We start from the raw sequence: 25,032 nt of genomic DNA, 5'->3' as shown, positions 1-25,032 counted from the left end.
ATATTTGTGTGTTCAGTATTTACACCAGCTCCAATCCCCCTAGAATGAAACAAATGTTTACCTAAATGTATTCTTCACTGGGTTTATTTATTTATTTATTTATTTATTTATTTATTTATTTATTTATTTATTTATTTATTTATTTGCTTTACGTCACACCGACACAGACAGGTCTTATGGCGACGATGGGATAGGAATGGCCTTGGAGTGGGAAACAAGCGGCCGTGGCCTTAATGAAGGTACAGCCCTAGCATTTGCCTCTAACTTAGGGGCTCTGGGTTCAATTCCCGGCGAGGTCAGGGATTTTTACCTGGATCTGAGGGCTATTTCGAGGTCCACTCAGCCTACGTGATTAAAATTGAGGAGCCGAAAAGATTCGTCGTACCGACCACGCGACACCTCATAATATGCAAACCATCGGGCTTGGTAGACCATGTCCGTAAGAACATTCATATTATATTCCTTTTACTCGTGTCCTATTGGATATTTAAACATGTAACACAGCTTATGTTGTTAACCTTTTATTATTATTATTATTATTATTATTATTATTATTATTATTATTATTATTATTATTATTATTATTATTAGCGGGATCACTCTTACCCGAAGGTCCCTGGTTCTATTTCTGATATTTCAGAATTTTAATTGTGAACTGATATCTGGGACGGAGTTCTTTCAGCCTCGTGAATCAAACTGAGGAGCTGTCTGATATGAGAGGCACGGGATCCAGTCAAAAATTGTGAGTGAGGATGTCTTCACGCTGACCACGTGCACACCAATATCTGCAGACCATCTGACTAGGCAGCAGTCGTCTTGGCAAGCCAAGGCTATAATGGGCTGATATGCCACGGGTTTGCGTTATAGTAACTATTGTACATCTTCCTTGAAAGGCAACCACAAACAGATCATTATAGGCAGGCTACTGTAGATAATAAATAACAATAACATCAGATATTATAAAATACCTTGTAAATGACGAAAGGCTTGTCGCATGTTGAGCGAAAAGTACTTAAAAATGTAAATGCACTCTCGTATTTTGTATTAATAAGTGTAAATATGAACTTACAAATATGTTATTTTACGTTTCTTCCATCCTTGGGAACCAACGATGTATCTTTTGGCTCTTCTTTTTGCTTCACGCTTCACGTCCGGTACTCCACACCGTTTTGAGTTCATTAGCTGTAAATGAAATGTAAAGGATTATAGTGCCATGTTGAAAATGATCTGTAAGAATTCGACCATTAGAAATATTTAAGACGTCACTTTGACTGAGCGTTCAATGTTTGATCTTATAAAGAGCAGGTTTACGTGATCGTTAATTGCTTCAATCACCACAGTCTGGAAATACAGTATGTAATGAATATTCAGCTTTCACGACCGCACTATACTTGAAATATTGTAGACCGGGGCCTCTCAGGGTGCATGCACCGGTGCATTGCATGACACTACTCCTCTAGGTTGATCAGAGTGCAGAACCCCACTCCTCGATTTTTAAGCAATAGTTCTGTTTCGCTCCTCCCCTTCCCTACGCCTGTCTCCCTTGCTCCCCCTGTATTCCCCTTCCTCACTTGCTCTGCAGCGCTCCACCAACCGAGCCGAGTTGAACCGAATTTAGCCGAGTCGCCCCGAGATAAAACGGTGGTCCAAAGTGAGCCGAGTCGGACCGATGCACGGTGCACAGACTCTCTGCACCTCGGTTTGCACGCGTGAGATTGTGGGCGTTTGAGAGGCCCTGCTGTAGATCTTCAGCTTAGTAGGTCATGTCGAGTACATATAATACATGCCGAGGAAATGTTAACTGTCCGGTTGGCCACCTCTTCGGTATGCACTATACCAGAGGTGGCTTTAAGACTTGTCCCACCACTGCGATAAATTGGTGCAAGTGTACTAGAGAATAGCAGTGCGGAGCGGAGCAGTTGTTGTGACATCATCACCCGGCTTTACCAAGTGAATATACTCTAGCGGCACGTTTAAACACGTTATTGGTATGACAATGTAAAGGTATTTCGAGAAGCCCACCTGCTCATTTCATCCTTGTGATGCCTCTTGATATAATCCCACAAACTGATATGCCACCACCAGTTGCGTAAATGCGGCCGCAAAATTTGCATTTTGATTCTTTTTTTATCATCAGTATTTTCAAGAGCCTCCGTGGCTCAGACGACAGCGGGTCGGCCTCTCACCGCTGGATACCGTGGTTCAAATCCCGGTCACTCCATGTGAGATTTGTGCTGGACAAAGCGGAGGCGGGACAGTTTTTTCTCCGGGTACTCCTGTTTTCCCTGTCATCTTTCATTCCAGCAACACTCTCCATTCTCATTTCATAGCATCTATCATTCATTAATAAATCACTTTGGGAGTGGCGACCCCATCGTACTAATAGCCTATATAGGATTCATTCTTTTCATTCCTGACCCGGTCAATGACTGGAGAACAGGTTGTAGGTTTTCATTTTCAGTATTTTCAAAGAACTGCAATGCATCAGATGATTTACGTGGCATTTGTGGTACAAATTTCTGTAAAAATTTCTTTAAATTCCTTTAAATATTCTAAAAACATAAATACCATCTAAAAATGGGATTAAATATCAAACTAACACTACAAGTATTATTACCTAATATACTTTGCAGTATCTACAAAACACAACAAGCGGAGAAAATATAGACGCAAATTTTATAAGCACACATTAAATACAAGTACAGTACTCTAACATGTGTCGTACGCTACACTGTGCTGTGGTCCTCCGCGAGTACTTGCAGTTGTAAGCGGAGGAGATCGGTGGTGCATTCTACCGCTAGAACCGGATTACTCATCGGTATTACTCGCTCCGCTCCCAGCTCCACTAGAGAAAAGGACGTAGGCTGAGTCGCAGAAGGTGTCTTCATGGTTAGATCAGACTACTGAAGCAAAATCAGAGTTCGCAGCCTTTGTATTCAAACCAAACATGATGACAAAAATAATTCTATGCATTTTATAACATCAATGCCTTGCATACAGGCACATGTATTCATTCTTTCAGCATAACAAGGAACCAATTTCATAATAACAAAACAAACGTCCGTACGCATAGACGGAATAAAACATGAAATGAAATTAACAGTTTGCTCGTGCAGTCAATGATATTGTTGTTGATGAAGTGTTTTATAGAAACTGTGCACGACTCGGGATTGCAGAAATATGTCTTTCAGCCTGGCGTTGCACTGCAGATCTATAATTTCGAGCTGGAAGTAATGGGGAGTCCGCCTCTGTGGTGTAGTGGTTAGCGTGATTAGCTGCCACCCCCGCAGGTTCGGGTTCGATTCCCGGCTCTGCCACGAAATTTGAAAAGTGGTACGAGGGCTGGAACGGGGTCCACTCAGCCTCGGGAGGTCAACTGAGTAGAGGTGGGTTCGATTCCCACCTCAGCCATCCTGGAAGTGGTTTTCCGTGGTTTCCCACTTCTCCTAACTTAAGGCCACGGCCGCTTCCTTCCCTCTTCCTTGCCTGTCCCATCCAATCGCCCCATCCCTCCACAAGGCCCCTGTTCAACATAGCAGGTGAGGCCGCCTGGGCGAGAAACTGGTCATTCTCCCCAGTTGTATCCCCCGACCCAAAGTCTGAAACTCCAGGACACTGTCCTTGAGGCGGTAAAGGTGGGATCCCTCGCTTAGTCCGAGGGAAAAACCGACCCTGGCGGATAAACAGATTAAGAAGAAGAAGAAGAAGTAATGGGGAATATTCTCAACCAAAACCAAGTAAGGTCAGATACATACAAATCGGAGTCAGTCTTCTCACATGTACTCGGCACGATCCAATAGGCCCCAAGCTGAAAATCTACTTCGAGTGCAATGCTCCCGTGAAAGCTGACTATTTTGCTGAGTTGCCCACAGTGCGTGACCAGCGCGCATTCTGCAGTTTTACAGTAGCTCAGATCTCCTCGGTGGAAGAAGTATGACGAGGCCACCGTAGCTCATACAGAAGAGCATTCGAGGTGAAATTAGAAGGTACATCCTTAATACAACCCCTAAATACCCTCATAACCATAAGAAGAGATCTGTAATTTTTATTCACAACCTTGTTAATGTAATTGCTTTCTAGAAATTTAGCCACCCATCCAACTACTATTTTGCCTTGTCCAACAGCCCCCATTTGCGTCAGCAGTCCCTCATGATCTACCTTTTCGAAAGCCTTGTATAGATAAATAGGGATACAGTCCTTTTGACCTCCTGAATCTAAAATACTGTATCTCCTATATCTGGCAGGAATCCTGAAATTTGGGACTCACTGGAATAACATTTCTCAAACCTAAACTGCCTTCTATCAAACCAGTCAGTAATTTCGCAAACGTGTGTAATATAATAAGAAAGACTGTTTTCCCGGAGCTCACATTCAACACATGTCAAGCTGACTGACCTGTAATTATCCGTTTTACGTTCATCGCCCTTTCCTTTGTATACTGGGGCTACTATCATCTTATGTGACACAATTAAATTTCAGACAGACTAAAGTTCCTGGAGTTTCATTTTTTCGCTTTGTAAAGCAGTAAAATAAAATACCAACAGTTAATGTGGGATGCATATACTGACATAAACCATATTATTCTACAGATGATTAGACACGAATGACCTTTCATACTAACCTCAATCGTCTTGTTGTCCAACTTTCCAGTTTCAGGTATGGCTCCAAATTTTTGGACCGTTTTAATTGCTTCCACTATTGCATCTTCACTGTACAGTGCATCGGAATCAGGAATGCCTGGGTCCAAGTAGCCAAAACGTTTCATAAATTTTATCTGGAAAAGGTGGAACGCAAATTAGCTTTATTGTTATTAAATTACATACGTACATACATACATGCATACTGCACCCATAAGGCGAATACCAAATGGATGAATTAATTAAATTATCAGTTTTAATATGTGAGAACTACAGACAACAAATTCAGTGAAGGTATTTCCCAAGTTTGCAACAAAGAGACTTACCAGAGACAAGATATATCCCCAGAACTTGCTTTACGTCACGTCCCGGAAGACCCAAGAGTCATAAACACCTCAAATAAAATTCTACAAGCCGAAGGGAGACAACCCAGCAAAATTTTCCTATGTGAAAGCGTATGTCGGAACAAAAGCAGCCGCACCTTAAAGAGAGACGAGGAAACCACTATATCTGTAAGAGGGAGAATGCCACCTTACACCCCTTGAGAAAGTGGTTGGGTCCTTGTTGCAAAACGTCATGTAGAGCCGCAGGCAGTTTTCGGTCAATCATAAAATTGGAAAATTCAACCGCCCTACCGAAGTGAAAATATTAATCAGTCGTTGTCGAGATTGAAAAGTGAGTTACAGAAGAAATACTGTGCTCTCGTCTTTATACAATTAAGAAGAAATTTTGTGCCGATTTAAGTGTTAAATTATACCATAATTAATTAATTATCGGCAACTACGTCGTAAGTTCGTGGGGAATGGATTCGTCCGGATGAAGAAGCCGCATGGACACTAAATAAATCAACAGAAGTTCACAGTATCAGTCCGCCATCCCCTCTCCAAGAATTAGTTCGGAGGCATGGTGTCAGAATCATACAAAATGAGCTGTGGAAGCTGACGAATGGCTATTTCTAATGTGTCAATGTGTGTAACGTGTAGGGAACTGTCTGAGTGTCACAAATCGTCAGAGTATATTTTGAATCGTCTGTAGATTTTGAAATCGTCGGGATGTATTCAGTCGTCGTGAGCAGTCGGTGAGTCGTGAAAGAGCCTAAGGGTTTGGAACTGTCAGAATGTTACGAAATGTCTATATGTTTGAACTGTCCATGTAAGAATATTTCGAACTTTTAGTATGTTTCTGAACAATCGGTATTGATTTGTCACCAGTCTACATTCAGTCTTTTGAACAGTCTACGACATTTAGTTGAACTTCGCAGTGTTAAAGTGCCGTAAATGAGGACTCAGATATGATATATTTATCAACGGGAGTTACAGCTCTTTTAATAGTAGTCGCTTCGCAGCAAGGCTAAAATTTTTCTGAGAAGTCAGGTGGAAATTCACGAACTCATAATGCTGAACTGTGCAGGGAGTTCACGATCAGTAAAGCTGCCACAACAATCTAGCGACTGCTAATATTTCATAAAGACAGTAGCAGTTTTGGAGAGAGAGGAACTAATCTTGGTTAACAAATTGTACGAGATCAGAAGGGTAGTCTTGACAGCCAGTTTCAGATAACTGGAGGCAGTCAGCCAAGGCCACATTCCATAGATTCTGCAAAGACAATTAACTGACCAGGAATCTTGTATACAAACAATGCAAGAAGGCTAAGAATTGAAACAGGAAGCAGGTGTTTCACCAGCTGATTTTGAGAGACAAACGTCGGTTAGCGGAATTAGGTTATTCAAAATACAAACTGGGATCTAAAATTTAAGTGTATAAAATTTGTTTTGTGTGTAAAAGCTGTATCATTGGTATAAGCTTGAACAACTCGTGTGAAATAATTAACGCGTGTGCTCCGTCAAATTATAATGTGTCCAATTCGCGTGTGCTACGTGTTTTATAAGGTAACCATGAAGTCCATTATGGAGTAAACCACTACGGAAGCGGGAGCCAGCGGAATGCAGGTAGCAGCCAACAAAAGGTAAAGGAAATGTTGCATTTATTATCTTGTAAATTAATATGACGTTGAACAACGCATTGTCCGTTGTACGTTAAAATGATAGTTTAATTATAGCATTAAATTCACGTACCTAAGAACAATAATAATCAGGATAACAGTTTGGAATAATAATCATATCTCACTGTAGAGATTGGAGCAATCAGATTTAACGATCGGAATGTGAATATTTTGAGCTCGTATCATGGAAGATAATAATAAAATTTGTGTGCGTCATGTAAGTTTTCAGTGTGTATTTGCGATTTGCGATTTGCGATGTCTGACATACTTTGAATAATAATAATTGTCTTGTGTTCGAAGGATATGATAATAATAATAATCATTATTATCATTGTACTAATTGTACTAATAATAATAATGAGAAGGAATAACCGTCAGTTTAAAAATTGGTAAATCCTACAAATTTGTGTAATCAGCGTGTGCTTGGTGAATGATTGGTCACAGTGATAATTTAAACCCATAATAATCAATAATCAACTTGTGTCAATAATAATAATAATAATAATAATAATAATAATAATAATAATAATAATAATAATAATAATAATAATGTATTTGTTTGGAATGCATAATGAATTCAACTGAGGTAGCGTATAATGTTTGTTTGCGGTATATTTGAATAATAATGGTAATAATAATAAGGTATCTGTGAATAACATAGTAATAATCCATTACCTTTGAATAATATAATCATAATAATATTAACCGAGGCCACGAGGTAAAATGGATAGATTCGTTAGTTTGATGCAAATGTGAGTTGGAAAGCCGAAAATCGATTGTGTAGGCAACCATGATTTGAGTATAGAGAATAATGCTACATTGTTTAAGCGGAAATGAGTTGCTAATTTGCAGGAGATAATAAATATTGAAATGAATAATGATCAAGAGGTCCGAACGAAAGCTAGAAAAGATGATAACGAGCACGTAATGCTATCCCTGAGTATAATTAATAAGTGAAATGAAGGATAGAGTCTAGAAGGAAATTCGTCTTTAAGGTATAGGAGACGACATATGAGTAAATAATGTCATTAGCTAAAGGAATTCGAGTTCAAGTCTACGTTGAGAAATGTGAGAGAAACAGAGGTTAAAATGCCAGTAAATGCTGTTATTAGCTCATATGAATTAGAGCTCAAGTCTACGCTGATAAATATGAGAGAAACGGAGGCTTTGAGTACGCTAATAAATAGCAGGGATGATGAGATACTAGACGAAAGAATGTGCTAATGAAAAGAGAAGGGACCGATAATGAGGCGAAGCCGCCGAGCAAAATGGCAACGAGGTAGGAGTTATTGGTTGCTGATGAAATGATTGAATTTCCGAGATTGAATTTTGTAATGTAATAAAAGTAAAATAAATTATTGTATTGATTGACGACAATGGAACCTCAGCATCTATAAGGATATAACAATGAAAGTATAACCGTGTGAGAATATATAAACTGTGACTTAAGTAGTGTTTAGCCGGCCCCGTAGTGTAGGGGTAGCATGCCTGAATTTTTCCCGGAGGCCCCGGGTTCGATTCCCGGCCAAGTCAGGGATTTTTACCTGGACCTGAGGGCTGGTTCTAGGTCCACTCAGCCTACGTGATTAGAATTGAAGAGCTATCTGACGGTGAGATAGCGACCCCAGTCTAGAAAGCCAAGAATAACTGCCGAGGGGATTCGTCGTGCTGACCACACGACACCTCGTAATCTGCGGCCTTCGGGCTAAGCAGCGGTTGCGTGGTAGGTCAAGGCCCTTCAAGGGCTGTTTTGCCATGGGGTTTGGTTTATAAGTAGTATTTAATTTATCGTGGTGGCTTGTATTATTAAAAGTAATGTTTTAATTAATTGACCCTTATTAACATAATTTCGTGTAGCGAGGTACGTGGATATAAATCGTCTTATTTAATTCAATGGAGGTGTATTTCTTTTTATGGTGTTTTGGTATGTTTTGTTTTGATGAACACTAAGTTGACAGTGTTTTGTAGATATATGAACATATAAATTTCAAGGGGATTTCGATTTCGCATATGTTAATGGTGATTAGAAAGGACAGCCGGTGGTCACCGTAAATAAATGACAACATTAACTTTACAATAAGGAAAGGCACCGCAAAATATAGACAAATAAATATCACAACAATAAATAGCGGAATTTAAGCACAAGTCAGGTCAATGAACCGACCTTAATAAATAAGCCAGTGAAATTAATGCCGCAAAATATAGTTCAGGAATGCGAAAACTTCCATCACTGTTGTTCATGGTATATTTTGGTTTAAAATAACTTTACAATGTAACATTTCAGCTATCTGACCATGTTGATGTCAGATTTTTAACTGTGAAGTCTATTTACTATTTGAATTGTTTTAGCAACACTCTTTTCTTATGTAAATCAATTCATTAATTGTGTTGTGATTCTTTGATCAGTGGTAAATTCAGTCAGGAGACTTGATCTTGTGGTATTTAAATCTTGCATGGATTGCTAGATGGTTATTTCATTCTATTGATATTCCGTCTTTTGAACGATAGTAAGTTAGTCCATTTTAATTTCAGTAGAGATTTTTTATTTTTAAATAAATTCATTTTTCTGTTAATAAATTTTATTCATCTGATTTAAATCAGTCTTGGGTAACGTTATTTTGTAGCTAGCTTGACCCGTACTTATTTATTTCCACTCCCCTCATCAGCAGCCGAGGCAAGAGTCTACAAGAGGATCACCGCCACACATGCCTATAAAAAAGGGCACAATACGTACATATATACATCTTCATTATGGATCGTTATGCCATTCAGCATTCGATCTCAAAGCCTCTGTAAAAGAACAGACTCCACAATCGTCAGTTTGCAACTAGCTCCGTGATCTCCCTTATTCCACGCATCTTATCTATAATTCATTAAAACTGACTTGAACACCGTGTATCCTTTGCCGTTCTCTACTTCTTTACTCCTGAAGGCCGAGTCATTATTCTCCTGCGTAAGCTATTCTCCTCCACTTGCCTCACATGACTCCAGCACAAAAATTTCTTTATACGCATAGTTTCATTCATCGACTTCATCCCTAACTTATCCTTTACCCCCTTGTTCGAGAACCGGACTTCTAAGAGTATAAGAAGGAAAATAACTTCGTAAGACGGAGAAAAATTAATGCACTATATATGAAATGGGTATGCACAAACGATATACCTAACTGACCAAAAGTATGGCTTCCGATTTAGGCTAGCCCGGAAGGGCATATTACATACGAGGGCAGTAAATAAAGTAGTAGCAACATAGTCCAGACACTCGCGCAGGAGATCGGGCATGACGAAATTGGATATGAGGGCGGTCAGGTGGCGCTGTTGTCAATGTGTAGTGTGCATTTGACGGGCATCCAGTTAGGAGTGTTGTTGCTGTGTGGCATTGAAGTGAAGAGTGTCTATATAACCGCTCTAAAGCATGGTTTCAAAAGGTGATCAGTGTTGGTGGATTAAAATCGAGATTGCACGTGGCAAAACTGCATCAGAATGCTATCGAGGATTACGTGAAGCCTGTGGCGAGAAAACATTGCCGTATAGGACGGTTGCACGATAAGTCAAGGCGTTTTGTACAGATCGGAATGAGACTGGGGATTTGCACCGCACGGTTGGCCGTCCATTCCTAAAGATCAGATTGACATCGTGAGTGGTCTCATTTCCAAAGGCCATCCGGCAATTATCCGTAGTACTCCACGTAGTAGGGCGCTCCGTCACTGTCATCAGCAGAGAACGCCTTGCTAACGGTCCCCAGCGGTCCCGACATTTAACAGAAGGTAACAGACTTTGCATATGACTACATTAAAGGAATGTAACGCAGTTGTACTTGTTACTGTATTACGTATCTTTATTTACAGCCCTCGTAGTAAGTGGAGATACAGTGGAACCTCGATGTCTCGAATCACTTCGGGAGCTTAATTTTATTTCGAGTTATCGAAATTTCGAGATATGGAGAATACCGTTTCTGAGCTTGTACAGCACATACTTGGATCGTATGTATCCATAGTCTATAATGAATACATTATTTTTAACAATATTTGAAAATGTACAAACTCTATTTTACGGCATCACTTTAATTATAACTTTTTATAAGACAGGATACAGCACATACATTAGTGAAACAAGATACATACCTCAGTTAACACCTTTGGAAAAACCCCGTTAGTCGCTTCTGTTTGTTACTGTTAACCTTTCCTCCCTTCACGTTGAAACTTCTCGTCAATACCACGGAGAGGAGATTCGTAAATGGAGCTTGTCATCCGCGACTTCGGGGGTTGCTTTCGTACGTGACCGGTAATTAATTCACACCCGAAAAACAGCGAGAGTTCGCCGATTTTCCGATCATTAGAAGTTTCAGTTCTTCGGTTCCCGTCATATTAGCTCCCAACATCACTGTAAACCTCTCTTTACTTCTTATTTCTTCCTCTCAAACCACAAATGCCGTATTGCACAGTTAATGTTGCACAAAATTCGATTTACAGAGCATTTTTTGCTTCAAGGAAGGAAATATTTTATTCGAGTAAACGAATTTCGTGTAATAGAGAAATAAATACACGTGTAGTATAGGACAAACGGCAGGGAAATGTAAGTTACTTCAAGTAATGGAGGTTCGAGATATCGTGGTCTGACTGTGTATGTCTCCCCTTGTACGGCCGCACTGCATTGTGCTTGTCATATGACAGCTTACAGTGGTGTCGGGTCATTATCAATCTCAACATATCAGCAAGCAACAGACATCATCACCTCACTTATTTTTGCTTCGGCCGGGTGTCGGCTCAACTATATCTTCGCACCCAGCCAACCCAACAAAGCATAAAGGCTAGACACCAAGTTGGTAGTCGGCCTCCCAACATGTTCACCTGTGTTGTCCTGGACGTCCTATAATCCATCACTGAAGAAACCATCCTAACCGAACTCCGCAAGTCTGGAGTATACTGCGCAACAAGGCTTCATGAAGGTTCCGTACCATCAACCGACGTCCTTCTTCATTTCAACACATCCACCGAACGCGACCATCTTCTCGCCACTGGTGCACAAATCTGCCAACGCCTCCATCGCATGGAAGATACTTTCAGCAATATTTTAGAGCAACTCCCAGACTATTCCCCTGATCCACTTCCTTACACACCCCCACAACGACCCTTGTCCTTTCCTTACACAACCACTACTACCACCCTCACAACCTCCCCAGTTCGCACCTCCCTCACAACTTCGCTCACGACTACGGTAACAACCCATCCTATCCCTATCATGACCACTACTATCACCACGCCTCCCACCCCTACCTCATCAAGTCAACAACCAGCAACTGCAACTGACACTACCACCGTCATTGAGGAGTGGACCCGCTCTTATCCAACGACGCCATAGTTCAAGACCTCCGCCATACAGGAACACCAGTTCCCAGAGCAGCCCGGATTTCCAACGCTACAGGACCTACCCACCTCGTTCGCCTTCATCTACTGCCTCCGGAAATCGCCCAACATTTCATCAACAACGGAATCCATCTTCAAGGCCGTCATCATCACACTGAACCCTCTCGCTCTCCTCCCCGACCTGCTAACGGATCTCATACACCTCGTCACCGTCCCCGGCCAGTTCCTCCTTTCCTTCCACCGAGTGCACAAATCCGTTTTTACCCTCCTCCACCCGGTTTTTCTCCTCCAATACCACCCCCAACAAACCCCCTCCAAACCTTACTCACTTCCCCGCATAACTTCTCCTGTATCTTTCACATCTGAACCCTTTCCCTTATCTCTAGCACTAACCCATCCTTCGTTCCATAGCCGTTATATAATCCTTCTACATACTTCTAAATCTGTGTAATATGATTTGTACTACTTTGTAACCATCTTTGTAGCCATCTATGCTAATAAACTCACTCAACGAACTACGAACTACAGTATAATACTTTATCACCTACTTCTTCCGTCACATCTCCCCAACCCGCCCACATATCTTGGCCTCAGAGAGAAGGCGTTACCCTCTAGGTGGCCCGCCCCACCCCTTCAGGGTGGGGAATGAAAACATTTAATAGATAGATAGTGGTGTCGCTACCTGCGTGCTAGCCGTTCAGTGTCTTGGGAAGGTGCGGTATTCAACTGTTGAGCCCAAGCCCCACTGGGGCAAAACACTGATAAATTACGATTGACTTTCCTGAATTTGATTTAGTTCTCGGCCATATTTTTGGCCATGCTAGCCCGGAAGAGAGTGGCCGAAAACAATGTGAACTGGGCATATGAGCGTTAGATGGTTGGTCATACTGATAAATAATTTGGAATAAAGCCGATATCTCACACCGATGTCATTTTATCAGCTGCTGAAGTTAGCTAATCAGATCGCTTCACGGGCGAATTCGAATGGTGTCTGTGAGGTAGTGTTGCTAAATCTGAATGTGGCTTAAGACCATAGTCACACGTCACAGGACTGCCACGTTATTTACTACATGAGGTGCAAGTGCTTGGTAGTCTACACCGCATCACAATCACACATTCCTATCTTAGTCTGACGTCATGTTCTAGGGGTTAGCATTACAGTCTACTTAACCTGGGTTCAGTTTCTGGCTCTGCTGTGAAATTAATACTGGCTAGAGTCCTGAAACCGGATACGCTCAACTTTAGGTAACACAGCGGCATAAATACCACACTTGAGCATCTTCAGAAATTATATTTCATATCCGAACATGCGGTATCTAACATACAGAACACAATCACGCCCTCGGGGTTCACGGGGGCTGTTGATAACTATGTCCCAAGCCCCCTTACATGGAGTAACAGCTTAAGAGATATAATTAATATACAGAGTGTTTGACAGATGAACATCCTCAGCCTGTTTCCAGTCAGGAATGGAATGGAATGAATGAAGCCCCATCTAGCGGCGAGGATAGGAATTGTGTCGGCTGCCGAAACCTGTCGCACTCCTCTGCGGCAATGATTAAGGACTGACAGATGAAATGAAATGATATTGGAGAGTGTTAGTCGAATGAAAGATGACAGGGAAAACCGAAGTACCCGGCAAAAAACCTGTCCCGCTTCCCCTTTGTCCAGAACAAATCACACATGATGTGACCAGGATTTAAACCACGGACCCCACCGGTAAGAGACCGGCGCACTGCCACCTGTGCCACGGAGGCTCTGTTTGGAAGATAAATACATTTTTTTCCTGACTCTTATTGGTAGGACACTGAATAGATATGACGTCAAAACGTCCTATTTCAAAAATGAAAAAAAATGGAAATTTGAAGTCTGTAGCCTCTGTGGTGTAGTGGTTAGTGTGATTAGCTGCCACCCCCGGAGTCCCGGGTTCGATTCCCGGCTCTGCCACGAAATTTGAAAAGTGGTACGAGGGCTGGAACCGGGTCCGCTCAGCCTCGGGAGGTCAACTGAGTAGAGATGGGTTCGATTCCCACCTCAGCCATCCTGGAAGTGGTTTTCCGTGGTTTCCCACTTCTCCTCCAGGAAAATGCCGGGATGGTACCTAACTTAACGCCACGGCCGCTTCCTTCCCTCTTCCTTGTCTATCCCTTCCTATCTTCCCATCCCCCCCGCAAGGCCCCTGTTCAGCATAGCAGGTGAGGCCGCCTGGCGGAGGTACTGGTCATCCTCTCCAGTTGTATCCCCGACCCAGAGTCTGAAGCTCCAGGATACTGCCCTTAAGGCGGTATAGGTGAGACCGAGGGAGAAACCGACCCTGGAGGGTAAACATATAAATAAGAAGAAGAAGTAGCTTAGGTAGTATTTAGTGATGAACGACTTAGGGCTTTGTTGACAAACATAACAATATTTTCCAGTCTGAAAACGTTCGCTTCTTGTACGTAGAACGTTTTCATACAACTTATGTGTGCATACTACCTAAAGCTGCAGTGTAATGATGTACTTAGAAGTGTTCCTTGCACATTACGCTGGATACATCCTGAAGCCGCAGTTAAGTGAAGTGTAGAATTTTACACATGCATACTGGCTGAAACATTGTACAGAGGGTGGCATAATCCGAGGGGTAAACGAAGCTACTACCTAACTCACAAGAATCGCACTCCATTTTAAGCTCCTCCATCGGACGAACCATTCGCTAAATTTAAGAAAATCATATTTTACGAGCTTCGGATATTTATCTTTACCTTCCGTGGGATTATTTGTATTTATCTCTCAAACACCTGTAGATATAACATTGCATTTATTTCTCAGCAAGAGAATGCACTAGCAAGCTACATACAGAACCGCGTCTCCATTATACGTAGCTCACATACATATTTATACAGAGTGGACATCACAGTATTAGAGAAAACATTGTAAACATGTCAAAGATAGGATAAAATAATAATAATGTTATTTGCTTTACGTCCCACTAACTACTTTTACGGCTTTCGGAGGCACCGAAGCTCCGAAATTTAGTCCCGCAGGAGTTCTTTACGTGCCAGTAAATCTACCGACACGAGGCTGACGTATATGAGCACCTTCAAATACCACCGGACTGAGCCAGGCTCGAACCTGCCAAGTTGGGGTCAGAAAGCCAGCACCTCAACCGTCTGAGCCACTCAGTCCGGCTGTCGAAGATAGAAACCAGCTCTCTGTAGTACAATAATCTTAATGGTTGTTGATCTTTATCAATTCTAGCAGCGCCCAGTACCCTTGTCCACACTTGACTAGTGATGATCTGTCCTTATCCACAACTAACTTGTAGCGTCCTGCCCACTTTATGGAGAGTCACGGCTGAAATTTTGAACTTCTGCAATTTACCAGTTATCATAACCAAATTTAAAAAGTGCAAGTACATATTAATAAGATATAGTCCCACACAAAACTTGGACTGGATTAGTTAATTGGTTGCTAATATGTTTTAATATGTTGCGTGGAGAATGCTCCTTGCAGCACAGTTTTCTTTCTTTCTTCTTTTTGAGCTATACGACTTGTCAAATATACTCATATATTTAAGAACAACTTCGGGTTTTGCAGTCAGGTATAAATTATTCGAGATATTTTTATTATTATTCATAATTCATTAAATAGACAAAAATCGAATTTCGTACTATTTCATGAGTAAAAATAGAAAGATAATATTCAGCTGATAATACAATGCAGAACTACTTTTAATTCCTGTAGATATTCAAGGATTCTCTGAAAATTTCAGGTGAATCCGATACGAACACAATCGCAACGAGCATTTTATGCATGGCAAAGAGCTGAAAAAGTTGTAAGGTAGATAAAAGCAATTGAAAGTTTTAAGAAGCATGATTGATTTAAAAACTCCCTGGAATATAAATTACTCCCTGAGATGTATTTCTCCTCGTAAGGGCCCCATACACGACCAGACTGCTGGAATACTTTCCTGCTCAGATTTTGAAATATGCAGTTGCCCACACACACTCAGACTAAATTATTATTTACCGAGGGATTTGAATACGACGCGCTCAGCTGTTTAAGATTATGCACTTCGGATGGTTGAAAAATGTATCTTCTTCTTCTTCTTGTTAATCTGTTTACACTATAATCTATCAGCTTCATTGTCCATATTGATGAATTAAGAATGCAAGTATGCAATCTGTTTACACTCAAGGGTTGGCTTTTCCCTCGGACATAGCGAGGGATCCCACCTCTACCGCCTCAAGGGCAGTGTCCCGGAGCGCGAGATTTTGGGTCAGGGATGTAACTGGGGAGACTTGCCCAGGCGGCCTCACCTGCTATGCTGAACAGGGGCCTTATGGGGGGATTGGAAGATTGGAAGGGACAGGCAAGGAAGAGGGAAGGAAGCGGTCGTGGCCTTAACTTAGGTACCACACCGGCATTTGCCTGGAGGAGAAGTGGGAAACCACGGAAAACTACTTCCAGGATGGCTGAGGTAGGAATCGAACCAACCTCTACTCAGTTGACCTCCTGAGGCTGAGTGGACCACGTTCCAGCCCTCGTACCAATTTTCAAATTTCGTAGCAGAGCCGGGAACCGAACCCGGGCCTCCGCGGGTGGCAGCTAATCACACTAACCACTACACCACAGAGGCGGACTGAAAAATACATACGGATTGAAATTAATCGGATAGTCAGTATCGAAGATGAGTTGTTACTTGGACATAATGTAGCGCTCTGCACGAAGAGGACGCGAAGAAATAACCTCAGTTTCATATTTGTAGGTTTCCACGTTTACATTTTCTGCTGCAACTTTGAGATAGCGCTTTCGTCGCAAACTCTCCGGCTGAATTCAAGCAGCGCCAGAATATCAGAGACCTGCCTGCAGACTTATCGGCCATACACACAGAGACATGTTGGAGAGACTGGTTTGCGCAGACTTGCCTCCGACTAACTCTGGGCGTGCATGGGGCCCCCTCTACGCACGGTGTAGGCCTACTACAAGGTAAATATATTCCAGCGGTATTATTGAAATGGTAGTTCGAAAGAAATTTTAAGCTAATTTTGTCTGGCAGCGTGAGAGAATGGGGCGTGGACTTGATCTGTACAAGCCGAACCGCTGCCCGACATTTTGAGCTATAATATGACGGTAGAGGACAACTGATAACGGGATTTGAAAGAGAAAGAATTGAGGGATTTTTAGGTTGAAACTTAAAATTCATTTTTTTGGTCAAAAATGGCAAAATTTACACGCTCTGTGATGTAGTGGTTAGTGTGATTAGCTGCTACCCCCAGAGGCCCGGGTTCGATTCCCCGCTCTGCCACGAAATTTGAAAAGTGGTACGAGGGGCTGGAACGGGGTCCACTCAGCCTCGGCTGGTCAACTGAGTAGAGGTGGGTTCGATTCCCACCTCAACCATCCTGGAAGTGGTTTTCCGTGGTTTCCCACTTCTCCTCCAGGCGAATGCCGGGATGGTACATAACTTCAGGCCACGGCCGCTTCCTTCCCTCTCCCTTGTTTATCCATTTCAATCTTCCCATCCCCCCGCAAGGCCCCTGTTCAGCATAGCAGGTGAGGCCTCTTGGGCGAGGTACTGGTCATCCTCCCCAGTTGTATCCCCCGACCCAGAGTCTGAAGCTCCAGGACACTGCTCTTGAGGCGGTAGAGGTGGGATCCCTCGCTGAGTCCGAGGGAGAAACCGACCCTGGAGGGTAAACAGATAAAGAAGAAAAAGAAGAAGGAGAAGAAATGGCAAAATTTCAATTATGACTTCCCTTAAGAGACTACAACAAACATTGACCAAGTAAGGCTACATACATACCGCATATTCTACTCAAATACAAGCCATATGATGCTCTCACTTTTACTATGAGGAATGGCATTGGACAGATCCGTGTGCAGTCGCTCAGATAGAATGAGCGCATAGTATTGTATAAGTTCCTCGGTGGTTCACTTTTCTCGAAACAATTGAATCAATACATATAATGATTGCTGTGAATATCCAAAAGATTTGTATCTACATGGGAGGTCAGTTATATCTTGATAATAATTAAAATAATAATGATAAGGTATTAAATGCGAGAACATACGAGGGCCGTACTATACTGTTTTACACTTTATTTTTTGTACGTCCGGGTATGGTTCACATCTCACTTTTGAAGGTGGTGACGTGTAACTAGTGTCTTGTTCCACCGTTTGGTAGCAGCACACGCACAGGGGCCAATGAATCCACTCGTCATAGCCTACAACACTGTCAGCGTAGGAGCAGACAACATGGAAAGCAACCGTCAGGGACAGCGATATACGACTTGGCTCCTATGGAAAGAAGGCGTGACCACTGCAGAAATTCATCGGCGCTTGGAGAACATGCGCCGTCACGGAAAACAGTTTACAACTGGATGGAAGGCTGGAAAACAAGGCGCACATCGGTGGAGCCATGTCTCATCACCAGTCACAAGCCTAGCCATGAAGTCGGCTGGATCTTGATCATGCCGTTGCAAAAGTTATCTACACACGTCCATACACCTCTTCTTTTCGTCTGCAGATAAGAGTCTAGGCACCCACGTGCATGACATCTTCCCAAACTGTAATTGGCCGTGTACGATCCGCTGCAGGGTATTTCGGCTAATTCCCTTGGCTGTCCCCATTTCCGTAAATGTAATGCATTTGTTTCAATGGATGGCCTGTTCGACCCGGGCAATGTTGGCTGGTGTTGACACTGTCACATTCCTTCCTGAACTGGTTCCTTTGTCCACCGAGTGCGTCCTGTTTTCCAACCTTCCACCCAGTTGTAAACTGTTTTCCGTGACGGTGCATGTTCTCCACAGACTGCCACCAAGCGCCGATGAATTTCTGCAGTGGTCACGCCTTCTTTCCATAGGAACCAAGTCGTATAGCGCTTGCCTCTGACGGTTGCTTTCCATATTGTCTGCTCCTACGCTGACAGTGTTGTTATGAAATGCCTATGACGAGTACATTCGTTGGCCCCTGTTCGTGTGCTGCTACCAAACGGTGGAACAAGACATTAGTTACACACCACCTTCAAAAGAGAAATGTGAATCATATCCGGACGTACAAAAAATAAAGTGCCAAACAATATAGTACGCCCTTCGTAAAATACCACGCTCTCATTTTTTTTAGGGACTATACATCCTTTTTAAAATTCAGTGAGGAACTGGCCTTTATACTGGTGCGTGAAATAAATTTTGCTGTGACTAAACTGAGCGTTAACATTAAGAGAGCAGAAAGATACTAATATGATTTCCTCTCCGTCTGGTTAAGTACCTCTACCTCATCCGTTCCACCGTGAGTTGGGAAAGTGAGGTTCTTGAGTGGTGTCCAACCTGGTTAAATGGTTTCGCACTTCCAGTTGATTTGAGTTCTAGTCCTAAAGTTAGGGCTTATTTCAAATTCCTCGTTAGAAACGACGGCTAAAGGAGAAGTTATTTTCTAAAACTAAGGAAGTAATTTGCTGGAGTTCTTTTTTAACCCACGTGGATCGAATTTGTGTTCTTCATAACGTGTCAACTGGAATAGCAGTGTTCACTTTTTTAGACAACTTCGTCCGTTGACTGTTAGAAATACTGTACAAAGACACAGTTTAAATGCCAACCTATGAAGCTTAGCTTGCAGAGCAACCGTAAAAGATCAGAAGTTCAGCTGATTATTTCGAGTCAGAGTGATACCTATCCTGAGCGGTGCCATCTAATTCATCCCTCCTGTAATGGTACTGTACAAAAAATAGGAGCGTGACTCAAATTTACAACGGAGTGGTCTGGTATCTGGTGTGGGCGATGGGAACCTGATTGAATGACATCCATTCCATGTGTAACAGCACTGAAGTGAATGTGATCTGAAGGTGCTAGAGTGGGGATTAAATTGACAGTTGTGAAACAGATGAGATAACTGGCCCGCAACTGCACATATATCACAGTATTTGTCTAGATGCTATGTGCTTTTATTAATGGCAACTGCTGGGCCTATGCTTAGGACAGCCGAACCGGGCATTCGTACAAATTCGTAGCATTTTTCTGGAGTAAACAAAAAAAAACACAAGGTAAAACGTACTGAAGATTTTTTTTTTCCTATGGGCTTTACGTCGCACCGACACAGATAGGTCTTATGGCGACGATGGGATAGGAAAGGCCTGGGAGTTGGAAGGAAGCGGCCGTGGCCCTAATTAAGGTACAGCCCCAGCATTTGCCTAGTGTGAAAATGGGAAACCACGGAAAACCATTTTCAGGGCTGCCGATAGTGGGATTCGAACCTACTATCTCCCGGATGCAAGCTCACAGCCGCGCGCCTCTACGCGCACGGCCAACTCGCCCGGTCGTACTGAAGATACAAGTTGAGAGTATAGAGATTCGAACTTGAATCTCTGACGACCCAATCTTATCACACAAAAGCAATGAAGTTGGGTTTCAGAATTAAAGCTAGAACACGTGGAGGAAACTCCACTCAAACAGCTGTCGGAGTTGTTCACAGCGTTTATCTGGTTTTATCTCAAAAGTGGCCCGGCTCCATGGCTAAATTGTTAGCATACTGGCTTTTAGCCCAAAGGACCCGAGTTTGATTCCCGATAGGGTCGGCGATTTTTACGTTAATTGGTTCATTTCTGTGGCACGGGGACTGGGTCTTTGTGCCATCTTCGAGATTAGAATTCATCGGTGAGCCCCATTCGTACAAACAAGCAGGTCGCTTATTGGCATCAGGCCTCTCAGGGAAAAGTGAAATAGAATACGAATAGTTTTAACAGCACAAAACATTACATACAAGCTGGGACTTTGACAGATTATAGATCCAGTACATTATGCATCCTTGTCACTCAACTGAATTTTGAACCCAGCACAGCAAATAGACAGTTGAGTATGCTTAAATGAGAGAGACTAGTAACCAAACCAAACCAAACCCCATGGCACTACAGCCCTTGAAGGGCCTTGGCCTACCAAGCGACCGCTGCTCAGCCCGAGGGCCTGCAGATTACGAGGTGTCGTGTGGTCAACACGACGAATCCTCTCGGCCGTTATTCTTGGCTTTTTAGACCGGGGCCGCCATCTCACCGTCAGATAGCTCCTCAATTCTAATCACGTAGGCTGAGTGGACCTCGAACCAGCCCTCAGGTCCAGGTAAAAATCCCTGACCTGGCCGGGAATCGAACCCGGGGCCTCCGGGTAAGAGGCAGGCATTTCAGGTAAATTTCAGGATTCCATCGGCACTTCAAACCATCGCAGTTGAAGGGCCATAAAATTAAATTCTATGACATTGTTAAAATAAGTAGCCTATAGCCTTAAGAGAAACCAGAAGGAACTGTCTTTGGCATGCTAAATAAAAAGACCGAGCGTGTTGGCCGTGCGGCTAGGGTCGCGCAGCTGTGACTTTAATTCGGGAGATGGTGGGTTCGAATCCCACGGTAGGTCACCCGGTTTCCCATTTTCCACACCAGGCACACCTTAATTAAGGCGACAGTCGCTACCTTCCCAATACTCCCATCCTTCAGTCGCCGAAAACCTTCTTTGTGTTAGTGCGACGTTAAACCAGTAGCACCGAGCTCGATAGCTGCAGTCGCTTAAGTGTGGTCAGTATCCAGTATTCGGGAGATAGTGGGTTCGAACCCCACTGTCAGCAGCCCTGAAGATGGTTTTCCGTGTTTACCCATTTTCACACCAGGCAAATGCTGGGGCTGTACCTTAATTAAGGCCACGGCCGCTACCTTCCCACTCCTAGCCCTTTCTTGTCCCATCGTCGCCATAAGACCTATCTGTGTCGGTGCGACGTAAAGCAACTTGGAAAAAAAACCAGTAGCAAAAATAAGAGTTTAGGGAATATATCTTCAGGATGAAAGACTATGTGTTTGAAAGCGCGCGTGCATTCTCATTATATTCATTTACGGGAAATAATTTAAATCACTTTAAATTTTAATTTAAAATTACATAATGACTGGAGCTTTTTGTGGGACTTTGAACAAGCCATCTTAACTTACACGGCTTTCCTTCCGTACACCAACTGACCTCGAAATGCACTCAACACTCTCATATTGAAATTGCAAATTATAAATAAACATTAAAATAAACATTACCTCGAAAATGTGTTGACCTTTATGTGCCATTTGGTTGGTCCTCAAACACTGTTTTATGAAAATGTTGTTGTAATATTCTTTGTGAAGAGTATTTCGTACTAAAAATAACTTTGCACTTAATCAAAAGAATTTTAAACAGGAGTCTGATTTTCTTTTCGTGCAAATTATGAAACTGGATCACTCCTGAATTGTTTGTAATTTCATTTCAGATACTAACAGATTTGAAAAAATCCACAACCTGTTTCCAGTCATTCGACCAGGTCAGGAATGGAATTAATGAAGTCCTTATCTAGCGGCGAGGATAGGAATTGTGCCGGCTGCCGAAGTCTGTCGCACTCCTCTGGGGCAATGTTTAATGAATGAAAGATGAAATGAAATGATATTGGAGAGTGTTGCTGGAATGAAATATGACGAGGAAAACCGGAGTACCCGGAGAAAAACCTGTCCCGCCTCCACTTTGTCCAGCACAAATCTCACAGGGAGTGACCAGGATTTGAACCACGGAACCCAGCGGTGAGAGACCGGTGCGCTGCCGCCTGAGCCACGGAGGCTCTAACATATTTGAATACCTACTAAATATATCTGACCTATGACTGAGGTCCTGTGCTATACATCTGTTGTTAAACAGATTGTTTCGCAAGGCAGTGTGTGTATCAGAAAAGGAGTATGCCTATATAGATATTTATTAGGTAGGCCCTACATATTTGTGAACAAGTAGTTCACACAGTCGAGGGAAAACGAACAAGCTACCCTACAGCATTTGTTTCCTGACTTCGAACTACAGATTAACCAAATCAAGTATTTACAGTATGGTGTATTTCTACAACCATATTACCTATGACGGTAGGTGTTGAGGATTCAGCCAGCCGTCAAACCGTTGATACAACACACTCTTATCAGATTGAACATTTTTTTAACAACGAGGAAAACATAGGGCCAACTCAGGATACCCGTTGACAGTATCGAGATCCGAACTTTAAATCTTCGGCTTCCAGTCTCATCACGCAACACGCAATGGAGCTAAATTTACAACCGAAAACAAGAAGCTACAAAAATGAAACGCTGCACTGTAAAAATGTCATAGGAGAAATATCACAAAATCGCCTTACTCAGAAATATTAGACCAATAATAATAATAATAATAATAATAATAATAATAATAATAATAATAATAATAATAATAATAATAATAATAATAATAATTCCACCCACCGACCTCTTACTCAAAGAAATTGTCGATTTAAGTACATTTATAAGTTGCATGTAAAATGAAATTGTGTCGTCTCACCATGGCGAAATGTGAGAAATACTAGAGTGATTTCTCGAACTCAGCGACGTCTTCTTAAGTGACAATTCAAACAATATTCTCTTACGAGTAAAATATGCACCAAACTGTCATCTGTTTTCCTTTTTTTATCTCTACTCTCTCGATAGAACTCACTCGCCCCTGTCCCGTTTAGAAAATCACCTCACAGATACAGTGGATTGCTGCCTGAACCTAGCCGCTAGCTGTGACATTAGGTAACTCACCGCCTCCACAGAAGGAATGTCCGGCGTCACTGGAGCGGCTGTGGTCGTAGTAGGTACGGGAGCAGGTCTCACGGCGACTACGAACACTGTCAGAACAACGTTGCAGAGCGCGATCATTCTGTAACTGTGATGCACGCTGCTGTATCAAGGCTGGGAACCAGTGATATCTGATACATAACCATGCGCGCCTTGGTGTTTATAGCACGCCAACAGCTGGGCTCTCAGTTGTGGGTGGAGAAACCTCTTTTGCATGAATCATCTATTCTTAGATTCCACACATCGATGGTATTTCCTCCAGCTCACGCGCCAAACAAAAGACATGTAACTGTATGGCTCAATAGAAACAAAGAGCAAAAGGATGTAGGTATGTTAATTGCCCAAGGAAATCCGCTTGGAAATCATCTGAGTGACACATCAATAAGAAAAACAGACTATCCCAGACAGTGTCGATCTCGTGAGTTGGCATGTTTGTAAATAGCGTCTAAGGGCTCCTATGTTTATACAGTCTGGGCATTGTGTACTTCGTGAAAGAAGATTGATTATTAAGCCGTGAACACTCTGAGCAGTACGGCCAGTACGACTTATTCACACGTTTGTTATATATCGAAATAGGGGTGGTACCGGCTCAGTGTTCAGACGGTAGAGCCCAAGTTGGCGTGTGGCGGTGCCCAAATATGACAGCCTCGTGTGGGGAGATTTACCGGCACATAAAAAGAGAATGCATACTGCCTCTGTGGTGTAGTGGTTAGTTTCATTAGCTACCACCCCCGGAGGCTCGGGTTCGATTCCCGACTCTACCACGAAATTTGAAAACTAGTACGAGGGCTGGAACGGGATCCCCTTATCCTTGGGAGGTCAACTGAGTAGAAGGGGGTGGGGGGGTTGATTCCCACCTCAGCCATTCTCGAAGTGGTTTCCCGTAGTTTCCCAATTCTGCCTAACTTAAGGCCACGGCCGCTTCCTTCCCTGTTCCTTGTCTCTCCCCTCCGATCCTCCTATCCTCCAACAAGGCCCATGTTCAGCTTAGCAGATGAGGCCGCCTGGGATAGGTACCGGTCCTCCTCTCCAGTTGTACCCTACCCGACCCAAAGTCTAACGTTCCAGGTCACTGACCTTAAGGCTGTAGAGGTGGGATCCCTCGATGAGTCCGAGGGGAAAAATCAAGCCTGGAGGGTAAACAGATTAAGAAAGAAAGGTTTTTTTTTACTATTTGCTTTACGTCGCACCGACACAGATAGATGGGAAAGGAGAGGCCTAGGAATGGGAAGGAAGCGGCCGTAGCCTTAATTAAGATACAGCCCCAGCATTTGCCTGGTGTGAAAATGAGTAAACCACGGAAAACCATCTTCAGGGCTGCCGACAGTGGGGTTCGAACCCACTATCTCCCGGATGCGAGCTCACAGCTGCGCGCTCCTAACCGCACGGCCAACTCGTCCGGTAAAGAAAGAAAGAAAGAAAGA

At 42.8% G+C, this 25,032-nt stretch overlaps 1 protein-coding gene across 1 annotated transcript in view; it reads right to left on the bottom strand.

Moving 5' to 3' along the window:
* LOC136863704 (matrix metalloproteinase-25) overlaps positions 1–23,689 on the bottom strand; it is a 72,921-nt gene extending 49,232 nt beyond the window's left edge. The window contains exons 1-3 of the mRNA XM_067140061.2: positions 23,573–23,689; positions 4,622–4,774; positions 1,070–1,182 (exon numbers count right to left, since the gene is read on the bottom strand). Coding sequence (XP_066996162.2) covers positions 1,070–1,182; positions 4,622–4,774; positions 23,573–23,689 — 383 coding nt within the window. The remainder of the gene's footprint in view (positions 1–1,069; positions 1,183–4,621; positions 4,775–23,572) is intronic.
* Between the last annotated feature and the right edge of the window lie 1,343 nt (positions 23,690–25,032).

This window comes from Anabrus simplex, chromosome 2 (assembly GCF_040414725.1).
Source record: "Anabrus simplex isolate iqAnaSimp1 chromosome 2, ASM4041472v1, whole genome shotgun sequence".
Classification (NCBI taxonomy): Eukaryota; Metazoa; Arthropoda; class Insecta; order Orthoptera; family Tettigoniidae; genus Anabrus; species Anabrus simplex.
The sequence above is the reverse complement of the archived record's forward strand: the minus strand, read 5'-3'. Positions and strand labels throughout refer to the sequence as shown.